Below are 14,939 nucleotides of genomic sequence, written 5' to 3'. Positions count from 1 at the left end.
ACAACTATAGTTTCATAAATTTATGAAAAACATTTCTTGTAATATAATCCTTTTATCATAATATTTAAACTATATGTTTGAGTTCATTCTCATCAACATACAACCTTTTTCTCATAAAATGACATTTTCTCAAAAATGGTGACTTTCCTCATAAAATTACTATTTGTACTCGTGAGATTACAGTCCCTCCCCCCAAAAAATCCTTCTTGTCAGATTTTGAAATTTTTTTTCATTGATTTAAAAAAAGCGGCACGGTGGCCGACTGGTTAGAGCGTCAGCCTCACAGTTCTGAGGTGCGGGGTTCAATCCCCGTCCCCGCCTGTGTGGAGTTTGCATGTTCTCCCCGTGCCTGCGTGGGTTTTCTCCGGGCACTCCGGTTTCCTCCCACATCCCAAAAACATGCATTAATTGGAGACTCTAAATTGCCCGTAGGCATGACTGTGAGTGCGAATGGTTGTTTGTTTCTATGTGCCCTGCGATTGGCTGGCAACCAGTTCAGTGTGTACCCCGCCTCCTGCCCGATGACAGCTGGGATAGGCTCCAGCACGCCCGCGACCCTAGTGAGGAGAAGCGGCTCAGAAAATGGATGGATGGATGGATTTAAAAAAAAACAAAAAAAAAACGAACAATAACATTACATAGACATTACTGTTTTGAATTTGAAATGAGCACCATGTTGTCGTAATTTTCCAACTTTACCTCTAACATTTTTTTAAAATGCTGATGTTTTCTCGGATAACTGCAATGTCATAATGTTATAAAATGATATCTTTTTTCTCAAACAAGTACAATTTTAATCTCGTATGACTTCTTTCTCAAAAAATAGTGACTTTTTTCACAAAATGACAGCTTGCTATTTTTGAAAATTACAACGTCTTATTTTCTTTGGAAAAAACAACTTTTTTTTCTTGGAAAATAATATATATATATATTTTTTTAAATAGTTATAATAATCCTTAATACAGTAAAACAGCCCCTGTTTATTTTAAGTAGTCTCTAAATGATTTAATCTATCCCAATATTGTCTTAATTAACTGGAAAAAGTCCTTTTTGTAATCCATTTTAATTTCAAAATGGGGCATGATTAATCGCTTTCGACAGTGACAGATTAACGTGATTAAAACACGTTTTGTTTTTTTCCCCTCATCTTTTCCCCCGCCTGTTTGCAAAACACATAATTGCGCTCATTGAATTAATTTGTCTTGAATTAAGATGATGAACTACAGCAGCCTTCCCGAATCCTCTCAGGGTATTAAAACAGCACAGCAACGATCTTTATCGTACAATAAACTGCAAGAATTTGGAGCTCAGTGTATGTTAGCGAAAAGCCCTCTCGTGCACTTTTCTTGTTTGCCCGAGAATGAGTTATTATTCGTGGTCTTTGGTTCTCCTAAAGGCTTATAGGACAAACAAAACCCTCGAGTCATTAATCTCCAAATATGAGGATGATTTATTTATGACGAGACAAAGCGAAGACTATTGTGAGCGGCAATGTTTTCCCTGGGGGAGTTTAATGACTTTGCTACTAAAGGCATCTCCAGTGTGGTGATTCAGCAATGACTCAGCTGCAGATTATGTCGGAATTATCATTTGCGGAGCTCCTCGCAGTAGATTTGGGGATATTATGGGCAGTATTTTACCATTTTGTTGTACTGATGCTGCATGAAGGCCTGAGAAATCAACATAATTTAATGAGCTCCAATACAAGAGCTGCACCGAAAGTCTGCCCTTACAAAGTTAATAATGATGGTTTACGACGGCAACATGACCTGAATTTCTACATGAGTCGGAAGGCTAACATAAAATTGACAACTTACACATATATTATGTGTTTAATACACATTATAGTTTACAATATAACGTTGTTACGTGCTATATTCTATCACAAACCTTCGGTAATGCAGTGGTAAAGTCATAATTACAGTAAATACAGTATTTGTATTAAAAAAGAAAAGAAAACCCTCCTAGGCCGTAAACTGAAACAGGAAGTAAGTCAGTAACTGACCGTGCCTTCTTGTCAAGCTATCGTTGCTCCACTTTCGTAATCTCGAAATGTCATAATTTTTATAATTACAGTGAAAATTAGGAGTATAGACAGATATGTTTTACAATATATTGAGTACAAGTTAAAAGTTGTCAGAAAAAGAAATGCTCAAGTAGAGTACAGTTAACTCAAAAAATCTCCTTAAGTACAATACTTTCCACCGCTGTTGCCCTTTTTTTTCTGAGGATTGGATAGGTTTGCTGGAATGTGCATTCAACGTCATTGTGAGGAGGGTCAAAACCAGAAGTTAAGAGTTATGGATAGGCATGGGTGCCATGCAGGGGGTGGGTTAGGGTGTTTTAGAGGAGGGCCGAGCAGGACCCTGATGACATCTCCAAACATGTCAGCAGCACACATTGGACAACGCAGCCCTGCCCTCAGAACCAAAGAACACCACCGACAAGGGCAAAGCTGTTTTGTCTCGGCCCCGACGCCAACCGGTCGAGCGTCGATCCCGGTTGAATCCGTCCACTCCCATCTTGTCATCCGCTGCTTTTTGGATAACCTTACACCATGACCCTCGAGTCTGACATCTTCTCCTTGAGTTTCCTTCTGGTCACGTTGACCGCCTTGAGCTCGAGCGGGCCCGTCAGGCCTCCCGAGAGTCGTCCCCGGAGGCCTACGCTCGTTCGGGATGCGCTGCTTGACGCGCAAGACTTTCTCAGCCACTTTCTGTCTACACTGAACCTCACGGGGCAGAGGGAACTGGAACAGAGGCCCCTAACCTCCCCAAAGAAGCCACCAGAGTATATGCAGGAACTCTTCGAGCGATTTGCCAACGATCGCGCGGCCGTGCCCTCGGCCAACATTGTGCGCAGTTTCAAGAACGAAGGTACACACTCACCTAGATCATAGTGCACAATTACGCCTTTTGGAAATTGAGGTTGGTTGATATTTTGAAATTCACGTGCAAAGTGTCTGTTTTATGGGGTGGATTATCAAAAGTTTAAGTACATTGAGTAAGTCTATCATAACGTACCTCACAAGTTCTACCTACTTTTGTTCTGGGGGGGCGCTCCTTCATCTTTTCTAAAGGTTGGGGCATGTTTCCAAGCTTTAAAAGTCAATAGTTAAGGGCACAAAATTAGAACTTTCTTGGGTAACACTCCATTGACAAAATGTTGGGCCTTTAAAAGGTTTTATCTAATATCTTAAATACTGAATTGTTGACCCAAGGGACATGTTACCAAGCTGCAAAAGTCAGTGCTCTTGTTTACAAAAACTGCTCTACCCCGCAAAGTTTGGTTTGATATTAAGATACTGAATACACAAATCCAGTTATCAATATGTTGTATTTGGTCTAAAAAGCACACTGAATGGTCAGAAATAGAAGTAAATTAGGAAATTTAGAGTCCATTTCTGTCCCTTTATGTACAATCTCTATGCACCCCATCAGGTTAATTATTGGCTAAGGTAAACTTTTCTGACCTTATCCAGTGTCAACAAGGTTCCCAAGTCAAGTGTCACGGGTACAAAAGCAGCTTCCTTGAGGGTATCACCCCATGGACAAATCATTGTACCCCAAAAGGGACACTGAACTATCAGTAATAGAGGTAGAGTTGAAGTCCCTACAGACGAAATCTATGTACAAATGTATATTAATGTGCCCCCAAAGGCTAATTGTTGGGTTCTGGGGGCTTTTATCCCATCTTTTCCAAAGATAGCGGCGTGTTCCTAACGTTTAACAGCCAAAACTAAAAACTCAGTTCCTTCGAAGGTTGTTGTTTTATCTGATGTCTGAGATACTGAATTTTTGATCCAAACTATAAAAGTTCAGGGTCAAGGATACAGCTTGGAGGGCAACGCCCCATGGACAAGTCATTGTACCCCTAATGTTTCACTGAACTCTCAGAAATAGAGGTTGGAGTTGAAGTCTCAATATTAATGTGTACCGCAATGCTAATCAATAAAGCAAATGTATCTTTTCCAAAGACGGGTATGTTCTCAAGTTGTACAAGCCAAGGATCAAGGGTACAACAGCTTTGAGGATAAGACCCCACTGACAAGACTTTAAACCGCGAAAGGGACACCATATTAAGAGATACTTATTGATATTTTCAGATTCTTCCCAGTCTGGAGTGACAGCCAGTGGTGTAAGGACACATCCCTTGCTCTTCAACATCTCCGTGCCCCACCATGAGCACATCACCAGAGCCGAGCTTCACCTTTTCACCCTCGTCCAGAGGGCCCAGAGACCCCTTTCCGGCCTAGAGTGCAAGGTGACCGTTTACAAAGTGCACGACGGTGTGGTTTGGACCAGGGAGGTTGGGAAAGAGGTGAGAAGGCGGGATCAAGAGGAGGAGTCCAAGGACCTGGAGGAACTGGTGACCACGTACATCCACGCCAAAGATAACAGTTGGGTGTTCTTGGATATGACTCACACGGTTGCACTCTGGCGGAAGTACGGCCACGCGACGCACAAGCTGCAGGTCCATGTCGCGATCTCAGGGCCCGAGGAGGCGGAAACGCGGGACGAGGGCGAGGTCTTTGTGGACATCGGGCGAAGCGTGGAGGAGAAGCACAACGCGATGATGATCGTCTTCTCGGACGATCCGAACAATGGCGATAACGCGCACGAGGGGGACCGTCCTGAGAACGACGAGCCGAGTCCGTTCCGGCCGTTTGTCGACCGCAACCGGGACGGGCCGAAGCTCATCTACGAAACCCCCGCTCGGGCCCGCCGCGGTGTCAAGGGAGAAGCCTGCAAGAGAACTCCGCTGTTTGTGGATTTTAAAGAAATTGGCTGGGATACGTGGATCATCCAGCCGGTGGGCTACGAGGCCTACATGTGCAACGGCGTGTGCGGCCCGTCCATGACCTCCGAGGTCTCGCCCACCAAACACGCTATCGTGCAGACGCTGCTGAGTGTTAAGAGTCCGGAGAGGGCATCGCGTGCCTGCTGTGTACCCACTAAGCTGGAGCCCATTTCGCTCCTTTATTTCGATAACGGGGTGATCACCTTCAACCACAAATATGAGGGCATGGTAGTGGCAGAGTGTGGCTGCAGATAGTGACGCACGCACACGCGGGTACACGCTCACACAGAGATAGAGACTGTGCAGCGATGCATTCGAACGTATGCTTGTCGTAGCCACACGTAGTTACGCTCTAACAGCAGTACTACATGGTGTAACTTGTATAAATGCAAATCTTCATTCATTATTATTTAATTCTATGTAAATGTATATGGCTTTGTTTGTTGTATTTCATTACCATATTGTTTAGACCAGTGATTCCCAACCACTGTGCCAGCGAGAGATCGTCAGGTGTGGCGCGGGAAATGATCCAATATCACGTAAATTGATCTGAAAATTCTTTATTTGCTACACATACGAGATTCGCGTTCAACTATCTATGCCAGCGACGTATCGTGAACGTGAGAACAATTAAATGCTCGTTCGCTAGATGGCAGAAGGTACATGATTAACCTGGATTTTTGTTTTGCGGTGTGCCATGAGATGATTTCAAATATAAAACATGTGCCTTGGCTCAGTAAAGGTTGGGAAACACTGATTCAGACCTAATATCATATCATCAGCATCCAAATGGCTTTTAGTACCACCTTGGTCCTCAGATGTACACTAGCACAATCGAAGTGAAGTATAACAATTTTGCTGATAATTCACTTTGGATATCATTCAACCAGTGTCATGAGGTCAATATTTGGAATTGTCATTCATCTGTTGATTTCTTTTATCATACCTGTACAATTATACAGTGTAACTTGGGAAATAAACATACTGTGAATAGATTTGATTGATTGATTGATCGCCCCTCGCGTGACAACCTCGATGCCCGTCATCCCCTCTTGCATCACATGCTCGGCGGGCCTCTCTGCCCGCTGCCATGCCGCCGTGATAACGAGGTGTCAGAGCCTGGAGTCTTGTGAGCCGTCACTCAGGCCGGGACGCTGCGCCAAGTGGTAACGTTTGTGAGAGGGTGGTGTCAGATTCCTGGTCCCCGACGCCAGCGTTCTTTCGGCGACCCCGCCATCGGATTGACCTCGGAGCCCTCCCGCTTCCTTTTTCTGACTCGGTCCCGCACGCTTATCGAGGCCCACGGCAACCGTACAAATGGAAAAAAAAATAAAACAAATACAAATATGTGGCACATCATCACTTAACTGGTGCTGTTAACAGTCAGAAGCAGATAACGACAAAGGTGGAATAGCACTATGGGAACAATTGGGGATCAGCGCTCTACTTCCAGTAGGCCAAGCGGATGTCAACTATATTCGATTTCAATGTAAGACACATTCAAAGTCATCCTGGTCGTCTTTTCCCTTGAAACTACTACTGCTTTCAATGAAGTTTTATTGTAAGACACGCGCACCATGGTGGTATAGTGGTCAGTGCCTGTCCAATTTGTCTTTGAGTACTCTGGCATCCTACCACATTAAAAAAAAAAACATGCATGTTAGGTTATTTGAAGACTCTAAATTCGCCAGACCAACTGTTCAACTGCGACTCTTATGAGAATAAGTCGTATGGAACAGGGATTCTCAACCAGAGTGCCGTGAGAAATCATCATCTTTGTTGATTTATCGATTGAATTAAACAGGCCCAGATTTTACACTGAGGAAGTCAATTTGTGGGTAAATTAGGACGAGATTACCATATTTTCATAATTCATACTTTTTGTGACATTTGTGTTTGGTGCTCTGCTGTGAGCTTTTTTCTAATGTTGAATGGGTGCCTTGGCTGAATAAAGGTTGGGAAAACGAAGGGATGGAGGGACATTTTTTTTCCAAGAGGAAGCACTCATTTTCACATTATCTGTTAAGGAAAAACATTCCCCCCCCGTTATTTCTGGGGAAATTGGTACAAGATAATTCTGGGGGGGAAAATGTTGGATAAGGACTGTTTTATTATCATTTATATTTGTAAATGCTGATTTTTGTCGTAAAACATGACTGCAAAACTTGTTTAAAAGTCCTATATTTAGTTTATTTTTTATTTTTTGACGCGTGCGCATTGGTGACACTTTGGTGGCGGGGAGAAATTTCTTGTTTATTTTCGTGGCTGCTACCGCGCTGCTATTAGCTTCGCCGACCGCTCGTACGTGTCGCCATTTACACCAGGGCGACGGATAAAACTGCCACGCGGTAACCGGGCTGCTAAGAACCGTCACAGAAAGAAAGGTGAGTGGGCTCCAAGTTGCTTTTAGTGTTAGCCTAGCTGCGAGCGGCATTGCTAGCAAGCTAATCGCTACGACACGACACCCCAAAGGGAATTTTAAATAACTAAGCTTTTGTACGCGTCTTCTGTGACGAATCTTTATTTATTCCCGCTAGGGCTATTAGTAGATGATTCAGTTTGTATTCGGCGTGGGTTCTGTTTCACAACGAAAGCGTAGTTAATGTGAATCATTATGGGCCTTAGCAAAGCAATCGAGCTTAATGTTAATGTCTAATAGTATTGACTCCATGGGACGACTTTACATACAAAGTCCCGTACTGTACACTCAAAAGACACTTCATTAGATACACCGGTACTGTTGGGTCAACAAAGTACAAAAACTTAAACGTCTGCCTATAAAAAGAGGGTAATGCTCAGTTTTAAATGACTCTGCCAAAGAGGTATTCACCTGTATTTATTCATGCAAGTTTAGTTCAAATAGGGTTTAATGTAAATCACACTGCACGAGAAGAGAGGCAGAAAAAGTCCGTCTATTTAATGGACAAAGATGACATTCTGCTAGTGGTTATGTGTGCGAGTGTGAGTCGCCGACTGTAATTTGTTTGCTTTTTCCAGTTAAGTCGTGTTCGGCCACGTTGGTTGGTGTCCGGCGGTCCTTAAGAAAACAAAAATACACAGATAGGCGAGAAGCTCTTAGGTTCCAAAGAAAAATTTGCGAGTAGGTGAAGTCGCGAATGGTGAAATGCGATTCGGCTGGCGTTTGTGGTAGTTGGTAATCATTAGGAAGGTTTTTGCACTAATTGAGTAATTAATATAATTTTACAGACTAACTGCGTTGCTTCACATCCATTGTATGACAGAATCACATCTGAATAATTCACTCATCTCAGCTTTCCAGACCTGCTTTGTATCGACTGTAAGGCCTCACTGGTGAGAAAGAGAGAGAGCGAGAGAGCCTCCCCAAAGGCTGAAACCCAAGCAGCAGGATGTCCATCGCCAACACCCCCACGAGCAATGACGCCTGCCTGAGCATCGTGCACAGCCTGATGTGCCACAGACAAGGCGGCGAGAGCGAGAGCTTCGCCAAGCGAGCCATCGAGAGCCTGGTCAAGAAGCTGAAGGAGAAAAAGGACGAGCTGGACTCCCTCATCACGGCCATCACGACCAACGGAGCCCATCCCAGCAAGTGCGTGACCATACAGCGCACTTTGGACGGCCGCCTACAGGTTAGTATGATAGCGAATAAACCGTTCTTCTTATGGCCTTGCTCAAAGTATAACACAAATGTTTTTATTTTAGGTCGCGGGACGTAAAGGTTTCCCCCACGTGGTCTACGCGCGACTGTGGCGGTGGCCCGATCTGCACAAGAACGAGTTAAAACACGTCAAATACTGCCAGTATGCTTTTGACCTCAAATGTGACAATGTTTGCGTCAATCCGTACCACTACGAGAGAGTGGTCTCGCCAGGAATTGGTAGGTGTACACACCAAACTTCCTCAAAAACTTAAACTTCTTATGAAGTACTTCATTTTTAAAAGGGAGATGTTATGGATAATGTATCTTTTGTGACCATGCTCATAATTCAAACACTTGTATCTCAAATCATCTTGCCCCATTGAAATCAATGGAAAGGCCGTTAATCCGTTCCATCCTCCCAAAAGAGAAACACACATTTTTATTGTCTTTTATGTTGTACTTTATAAAAACATAAAGATACAGAATCAAATAGAATGCAAAAAAACAGTTTTTGCCACATTTTTGCTCCAATTCAGTGAATACTGTCCTGCTTCTTTTGGTGGGTACGCTTTGGCCACTTGGGAGCAATATAATAGAGATATGGAGACGCACACAAAGAAGAGTTTCACAACAGTTTCAGTAGTCTGAACTAATACTAGTTATTTTCTGGGATAAATAATATAAGCCTCTGTGTATATTGTTATATTGTATGTCTATGTATTGCACCACCCTTTGTGGTCAAACATCTGTTGCTTAATTGGTTATAACACTGCGACACTGAAACTATACCGTTAGCCCGTCTATTCAATGTTTAGTTACAGTTGCTAATTTACCGACACAGTAATCTATCAAATACAGAGTGATGCATTTTCCCTTAATTTCTTTTCAGACCTATCAGGACTAACACTTTCAAGCACAGGTAAGTTGTTTGAATCGTTCTTTTTTGCTAATTGTGTTGATATCGACAGTCTTAAGCACGCCTGTTGTTTATGCTCACCAGGTCCACTCATGGTAAAAGACGAGTATGACTACGACAACCAGCAGTCTCACCCCAGCGCCGACAGCCACCTGCAGACCATCCAGCATCCTCCGTCCAGGCCCGGCCCGCCAGAGCCCTTCGGCAGCCCCGCGCTACTTCCGCCGCCGGAGGTCAGCGGCTCGGCTTCAGCGTCCGCCTTCTCCGCCATCAGCGCGGGACCCTCAAGTGAGACATCGAGTGCTCTTCGCCATTCAACCGGTAGGATTGTCTCAAGTGAGTTTCTAACTTTTACATTTACAGATTCCACCCCCAACTGGAGCAGAAGCAGCAGCTTCACACCTGCGGTGCCGCCACATCAAAATGGTCACCTGCAACACCATACGCCCATGCCTCACACGGGGCATTACTGTACGTAGGTGGATGTGTTCTCTCTTTCTACTTTTTATTTCACTCAAGATATTTTAAGGGGTTACATATTATGGAAAAGTGCCTTTTTCTTTGCTTATATACATGCAGTTGGCTCTCTGAACTCCTTTCCCTGCTGCCTATTTCTGAGCAAGCTGGTCTTTACTTGCACCTCACTGTTCTATAACCGTGGGGTTAATTTACATAACTAACAACTGACCACGCCCAGAATTTCTCCGCTCATAATTTGGGGAGCTAGCTTCCGAGATCTGCCATTTTCTAGCGATAACTGCCAGACTACATGGGAAGCACTATCATTATCAAAGCCAAAAGCTAAGCAGTGGTACCAGTGTTAGGTTCTGATAAATGTCACACGCGAAAAATTGGCTAATTTAACATGGTGAAAGGGGGTGTGTGGATGTTAAGTAATTTGGTGACACTGATAAAATTCTGCCTCCTTGATTGAAAATACAAATCTGTATAGGCGCTCATTGTATTGGGGGTTAAATTAGCCAGTGGTGGTGTTGCGCAAGTGCCATTCATTTGGAGTCTGGACACAGAGGCGGGTGTTTCAGAGACTTCAGATCTCCAATGACACCACAAAAAGTCACTCGATTGGTTGCTTTAAGAAAAAAAAAAAACAGTCGCTAGAGTGGTTGGAAAAGTCACTAAGTTGGCAACACCGCATAGCCGCTTGCGTCGTCGCAACACCCTAACGCCGTCTTGGTTGTCATGGTAACAAAAGCCATACTCAGCATTTGCATGACTAGGAACTGGCCCTTCCAAAATGGAGGGATTTGAACAAGAGTGTGACCAGTGGATATTAAGTGTGCTGTTATTCTTGATCCTTTGTGTATTTTGATATCCTTTTACCAAGACACCTGGCAACACCTGTAAAATATCATAAAATGTCTCCTTTTAAAAACTATATAAAATAGTAGAATAAGCACATAAATTACTCCACTATTTCCCTTTCTAAAATTCCCGCAGGGTCTGTTAGCAGTGAAATCGCATTCCAGCCGCCGATCTCCAACCACCCGGGTGAGTTATTCTGTCACACACGTCCCCCACCTTAACACTTGCGATATCATCAACTCATTTTACCCACTTGGTGTTTTTTGGCAGCTCCAGAATACTGGTGCTCCATCGCGTACTTTGAGATGGACGTCCAGGTTGGCGAAACGTTCAAGGTGCCCTCCACGTGCCCGATAGTGACGGTGGACGGTTACGTGGACCCCTCCGGAGGCGACCGCTTCTGCCTGGGCCAGCTCAGCAACGTCCACAGGACGGAAAACATCGAGAGAGCCAGGTACTTGACCGCATCCACGTGAAACTTGTAAATTGTTTTCCATAATTTAAAACATTTCCCAGAGGTCTTAATAAAAGGTGTCTGACAGCCTACCAACTTCCTTTTCCTGACTCCACCGCACACTCCGCCTGACCTTATCGAGGCCGCTGGCAGCCGTACAAATAATACATGGCACATCATCACTTAACTGGTGCTGTTAACAGTCGGAGGCAGATAACGGCAATGGTGAAATATAACTCTGCTCTCAATAGACTAAGTGTGACAGGTGGCTGTCAACTGTGATTGTTTTAAATGCAATACGCATTCAAAGTTTTTCCTCTGAAAAGCTCTGCTTTTAATGACGTTTTATTGAAAGTCACACTACATGAGAAGACGGCCACAAAAGCTAGTGTACCATATTTAAAGTTCCTGTAACATGAAAATAAATGTCTTCTAAATTTGTGACACCACAGAGAAGAGTGTTCTTGACAACCCTGTCAAATTTGAATAAAGAACTTGTCAAGTATGCAAAATGAGGCTTCAAAATCAAAAGAATTAAGCCCTTCTCTCCGCTCTAAAATGCTGTGGGCGTGTCCGCAGAATGTGCTTAAACCATGCCCGCTTAACTGTCAAATGTCAATCAAATATCAGTACTGCGAGCTGCAAAAATGGATGCTACTTCGACTAGCACAGGGGTCACCAACCATTTTGAAACTGAGAGCTACTTCTTGGGTATTGATCAATGTGAATGGTTACCTGTTTGCTACACATTACTAGAAGATGCATTTTCGGGGGGTGTAGGCATAGCTAGCTAGCCAAATGCACTTCGCAGTTGTGCATAACCGCTGATTCAAATGAAGGCACTCAACTTCATACTGTATAGTGCGGCAGGGGGGGACTCATAACGGGGTCAAGGTTTGTCATAGATTTAGACGCGCGCCCAAAAATCAACTTTGTATACAATTTAATTTTACATAATGGCTTTTTTGCTTTGCTTCTCAGGCTCCACATCGGCAAAGGCGTGCAGCTGGAGTGCAAAGGCGAAGGAGACGTGTGGGTGCGCTGCTTGAGCGACCACGCCGTGTTCGTGCAGAGCTACTACCTGGACCGAGAGGCGGGACGTGCCCCCGGGGATGCAGTGCACAAGATCTACCCCAGCGCTTACATCAAGGTGAGGCGAGAGGCGCGCTCATTCTCCGAGGTCTGCTCAAGTTCTCGCTCAAACTGCCATTGTTTCTCTCCGCCAGGTGTTTGACCTTCGTCAGTGCCACCGGCAGATGCAGCAACAGGCGGCCACGGCCCAAGCGGCGGCGGCGGCCCAGGCGGCGGCGGTGGCCGGGAATATACCCGGTCCGGGTTCTGTGGGTGGCATAGCTCCTGCAATCAGTGAGTGTATTACGCCTCGATCGTTCCTCCCCAAATGTCTCGGGCAAAGGTAATTTCCATCCGCCTTCCAACCTAGTAGGTGTCCCTCGAGGCTCTGTGCTTGGTCCCTTTAGGTTCACCATATATTTGTACATACTACAGATTTAGAATTTCCCCATGAGATATCATAGATTTACTCCATAACAGTCCCGTAGTATTTGTTGCATTAATTCAGCAATTTTATTCCTGTAAATAGGATTAATTAAAATGTATTTGTTCATTTATTTCATTAAATGATTAGTTGATTGAAGTTGTAATTATATAAATTGCAATTGTAAATGTATAAATAAATATTTTGAAAATCTATTTTTAATTTTATTAGATTAGTTGAAGAATTATAATTATTTATTGCAAATAATTAAAAACGGAATAGGGGTGAGTTGTTGCTTTAGTATTCAAATAATCTTACACATGCATTTAACGTTTTATTTTATGAAATAATATGCTCATTACAGTTAAATTGATAAAGTAACAACAGTTACAGTTTGACAGTCGTTATACCTTTTTTGACATTTTCCATTTCTGGTACCGAACTTCTCCCTCCTCCCTCCGCAGGTTTGTCGGCAGCGGCGGGCATCGGTGTGGACGACCTGCGCCGGCTGTGCATCCTGCGTATGAGCTTCGTCAAGGGCTGGGGCCCCGACTACCCGCGACAAAGCATCAAGGAGACGCCCTGCTGGATCGAGATCCACCTCCACCGCGCTCTGCAGCTGCTGGACGAGGTGCTGCACACCATGCCCATCGCGGATCCGCAGCCTCTTGACTAAAGATGACGTCGGAAGACTGTACTCGGAGGCTCATGGATCCTGAAGAGGACTGCGGGCGGCGCTGGGTCAGGCGGTAGGGGTAGAAGTGAGGACACACGTGGTCGCCAGTAAAGTGCAGTGGTGCCACTAGCAATGCGGTACACTGGAGACACGCCGCCGTGCATGCTGACAACCCAAGTCAGTATTTTTAACCGAGCGCTCCAAAATTAATGGAACAAAGCATCCACTCTGATACAAGTACACATGCATCTCAATAAAATCAAATATGCTGGAAAAACTCATTTATTTCTGTAGTTGAGTTCAAAAAGTGAATGGTACAGATTTATTAAAGACGTAGGAAACTACGGCCACGTTTGTACCTCATTTCCAGCCATCTTTCCCGTTCCATATCTATATATATTTCAAGTGAACTAGAGCCTATGCCAGCTGACTTTGGCTGAGAGGCTGTCTGCACCCTGGACTGTTTGCCAGCCAGTCGGTGATAGTTTAGGTAAAATATTTTTTTTTCTTGTTTTTGTTGATTTTATTTATTTATTTTTTTAAATGTTCTGAGTGAGCTTCAGATTATTCGCCACTCAAGCGAAGTGGAAAAAATTGGAGCAATTCAAGTACTGTAATGGCCTCGCATTTGGGCAGGGAGAGCCATCTATTTTGCATGGATGTCTGCTTCTGACAAAACGTTTCTATTTATGCCTGAATGTCATACCATCCATCCATCCCTCCATCCATCCATCCATCCATTTTCTGAGCCGCTTCTCCTCACTAGGGTCGCGGGCCTGCTGGAGCCTATCCCAGCTATCATCGGGCAGGAGGCGGCGTACACCCTGAACTGGTTGCCAGCCAATCGCAAGGCACATACAAACAAACAACCATTCGCACTCACATTCACACCTACGGGCAATTTAGAGTTCTCAATTAACCTACCATGAATGTTTTTGGGATGTGGGAGGAAACCGGAGTGCCTGGAGAAAACCCACGCAGGCACAGGGAGAACATGCACACTCCACACAGGCGGGGCCGGGGATTGAACCCCGGTCCTCAGAACTGTGAGGCAGACGCTCTAACCAGTGCCAATTTCCAATTAGGAGTATTTCTCAGATCAAACTTCTCTCAGCATGGTAAATACAGTGTTCCGTAACCTGAATTTGTACATAAATAGGAACATAGTCTCATCACTTACCTATACTGCTAATATAGCAGTAAAGTCATAATTGCGGTAAATATTTGTATAGACAAACAGTTGTAGGGTATTAGACAAGTGTAAAACAAAGTATGGTGGCAATTGAGTGTGGACCCCTCTACTAAATTTTTCTGCATAAAAATCCACACCATCCCAAAGAGAGCTGCGAGAGGAAATACAAGCCATATCCATGCCAAACAGTCATTTCAAGTGTTATGCCGAGTGTCACTGAAATAGATATTGCTTTATGATTTTTTTTTTCCTCAGCACTTAAAACTTTTGGTATCCAGAACCGACAGCTGCTGCAGTTTTCTACTCTACTTTTTTGCTATATCAGTGATCCATACTGGGGGGGGAAAAAAATAACGATATTGCCAGCTTGTACCTAGCATCATAAGTATGAATTTGAACGATATTAGTGTTAATATGTGTGATTATGATTGAATAAAATTTCATGTGCTAACAGCATTCCGTTA

At 44.0% G+C, this 14,939-nt stretch overlaps 2 protein-coding genes across 3 annotated transcripts; both read left to right on the top strand.

Moving 5' to 3' along the window:
• Positions 1-997: 997 nt before the first annotated feature.
• Positions 998-5,795, top strand: LOC133489799 (bone morphogenetic protein 10-like). Its single transcript, XM_061798922.1, has 2 exons — positions 998-2,876; positions 4,106-5,795. Exons 1-2 carry the CDS (start codon positions 2,558-2,560, stop codon positions 5,053-5,055), a joined length of 1,269 nt encoding a protein of 422 aa, XP_061654906.1. The 5' UTR covers positions 998-2,557; the 3' UTR covers positions 5,056-5,795.
• A 1,095-nt stretch (positions 5,796-6,890) lies between these two features.
• On the top strand, positions 6,891-14,931 carry smad4a (SMAD family member 4a). 2 transcript variants are annotated; one of them, XM_061798921.1, is made up of 11 exons: positions 6,925-7,184; positions 8,073-8,408; positions 8,482-8,656; positions 9,309-9,338; positions 9,420-9,623; positions 9,699-9,806; positions 10,794-10,844; positions 10,929-11,112; positions 12,094-12,262; positions 12,339-12,477; positions 13,072-14,931. In XM_061798921.1, the coding sequence occupies exons 2-11, from the start codon at positions 8,169-8,171 to the stop codon at positions 13,281-13,283; spliced, it is 1,512 nt and encodes a 503-aa protein (XP_061654905.1). In that variant the 5' UTR covers positions 6,925-7,184; positions 8,073-8,168; the 3' UTR covers positions 13,284-14,931. The 2 variants fall into 2 exon arrangements, with proteins under 2 accessions (XP_061654903.1, XP_061654905.1); XM_061798919.1 differs by having other exon boundaries at positions 6,891-7,184; positions 9,420-9,806.
• Positions 14,932-14,939: the final 8 nt, after the last annotated feature.

This window comes from Phyllopteryx taeniolatus, chromosome 15 (assembly GCF_024500385.1).
Source record: "Phyllopteryx taeniolatus isolate TA_2022b chromosome 15, UOR_Ptae_1.2, whole genome shotgun sequence".
Lineage (NCBI taxonomy): Eukaryota > Metazoa > Chordata > Actinopteri > Syngnathiformes > Syngnathidae > Phyllopteryx > Phyllopteryx taeniolatus.
Note: the sequence above shows the minus strand (reverse complement) of the source record. Positions and strands in the feature narration are given on the sequence as shown.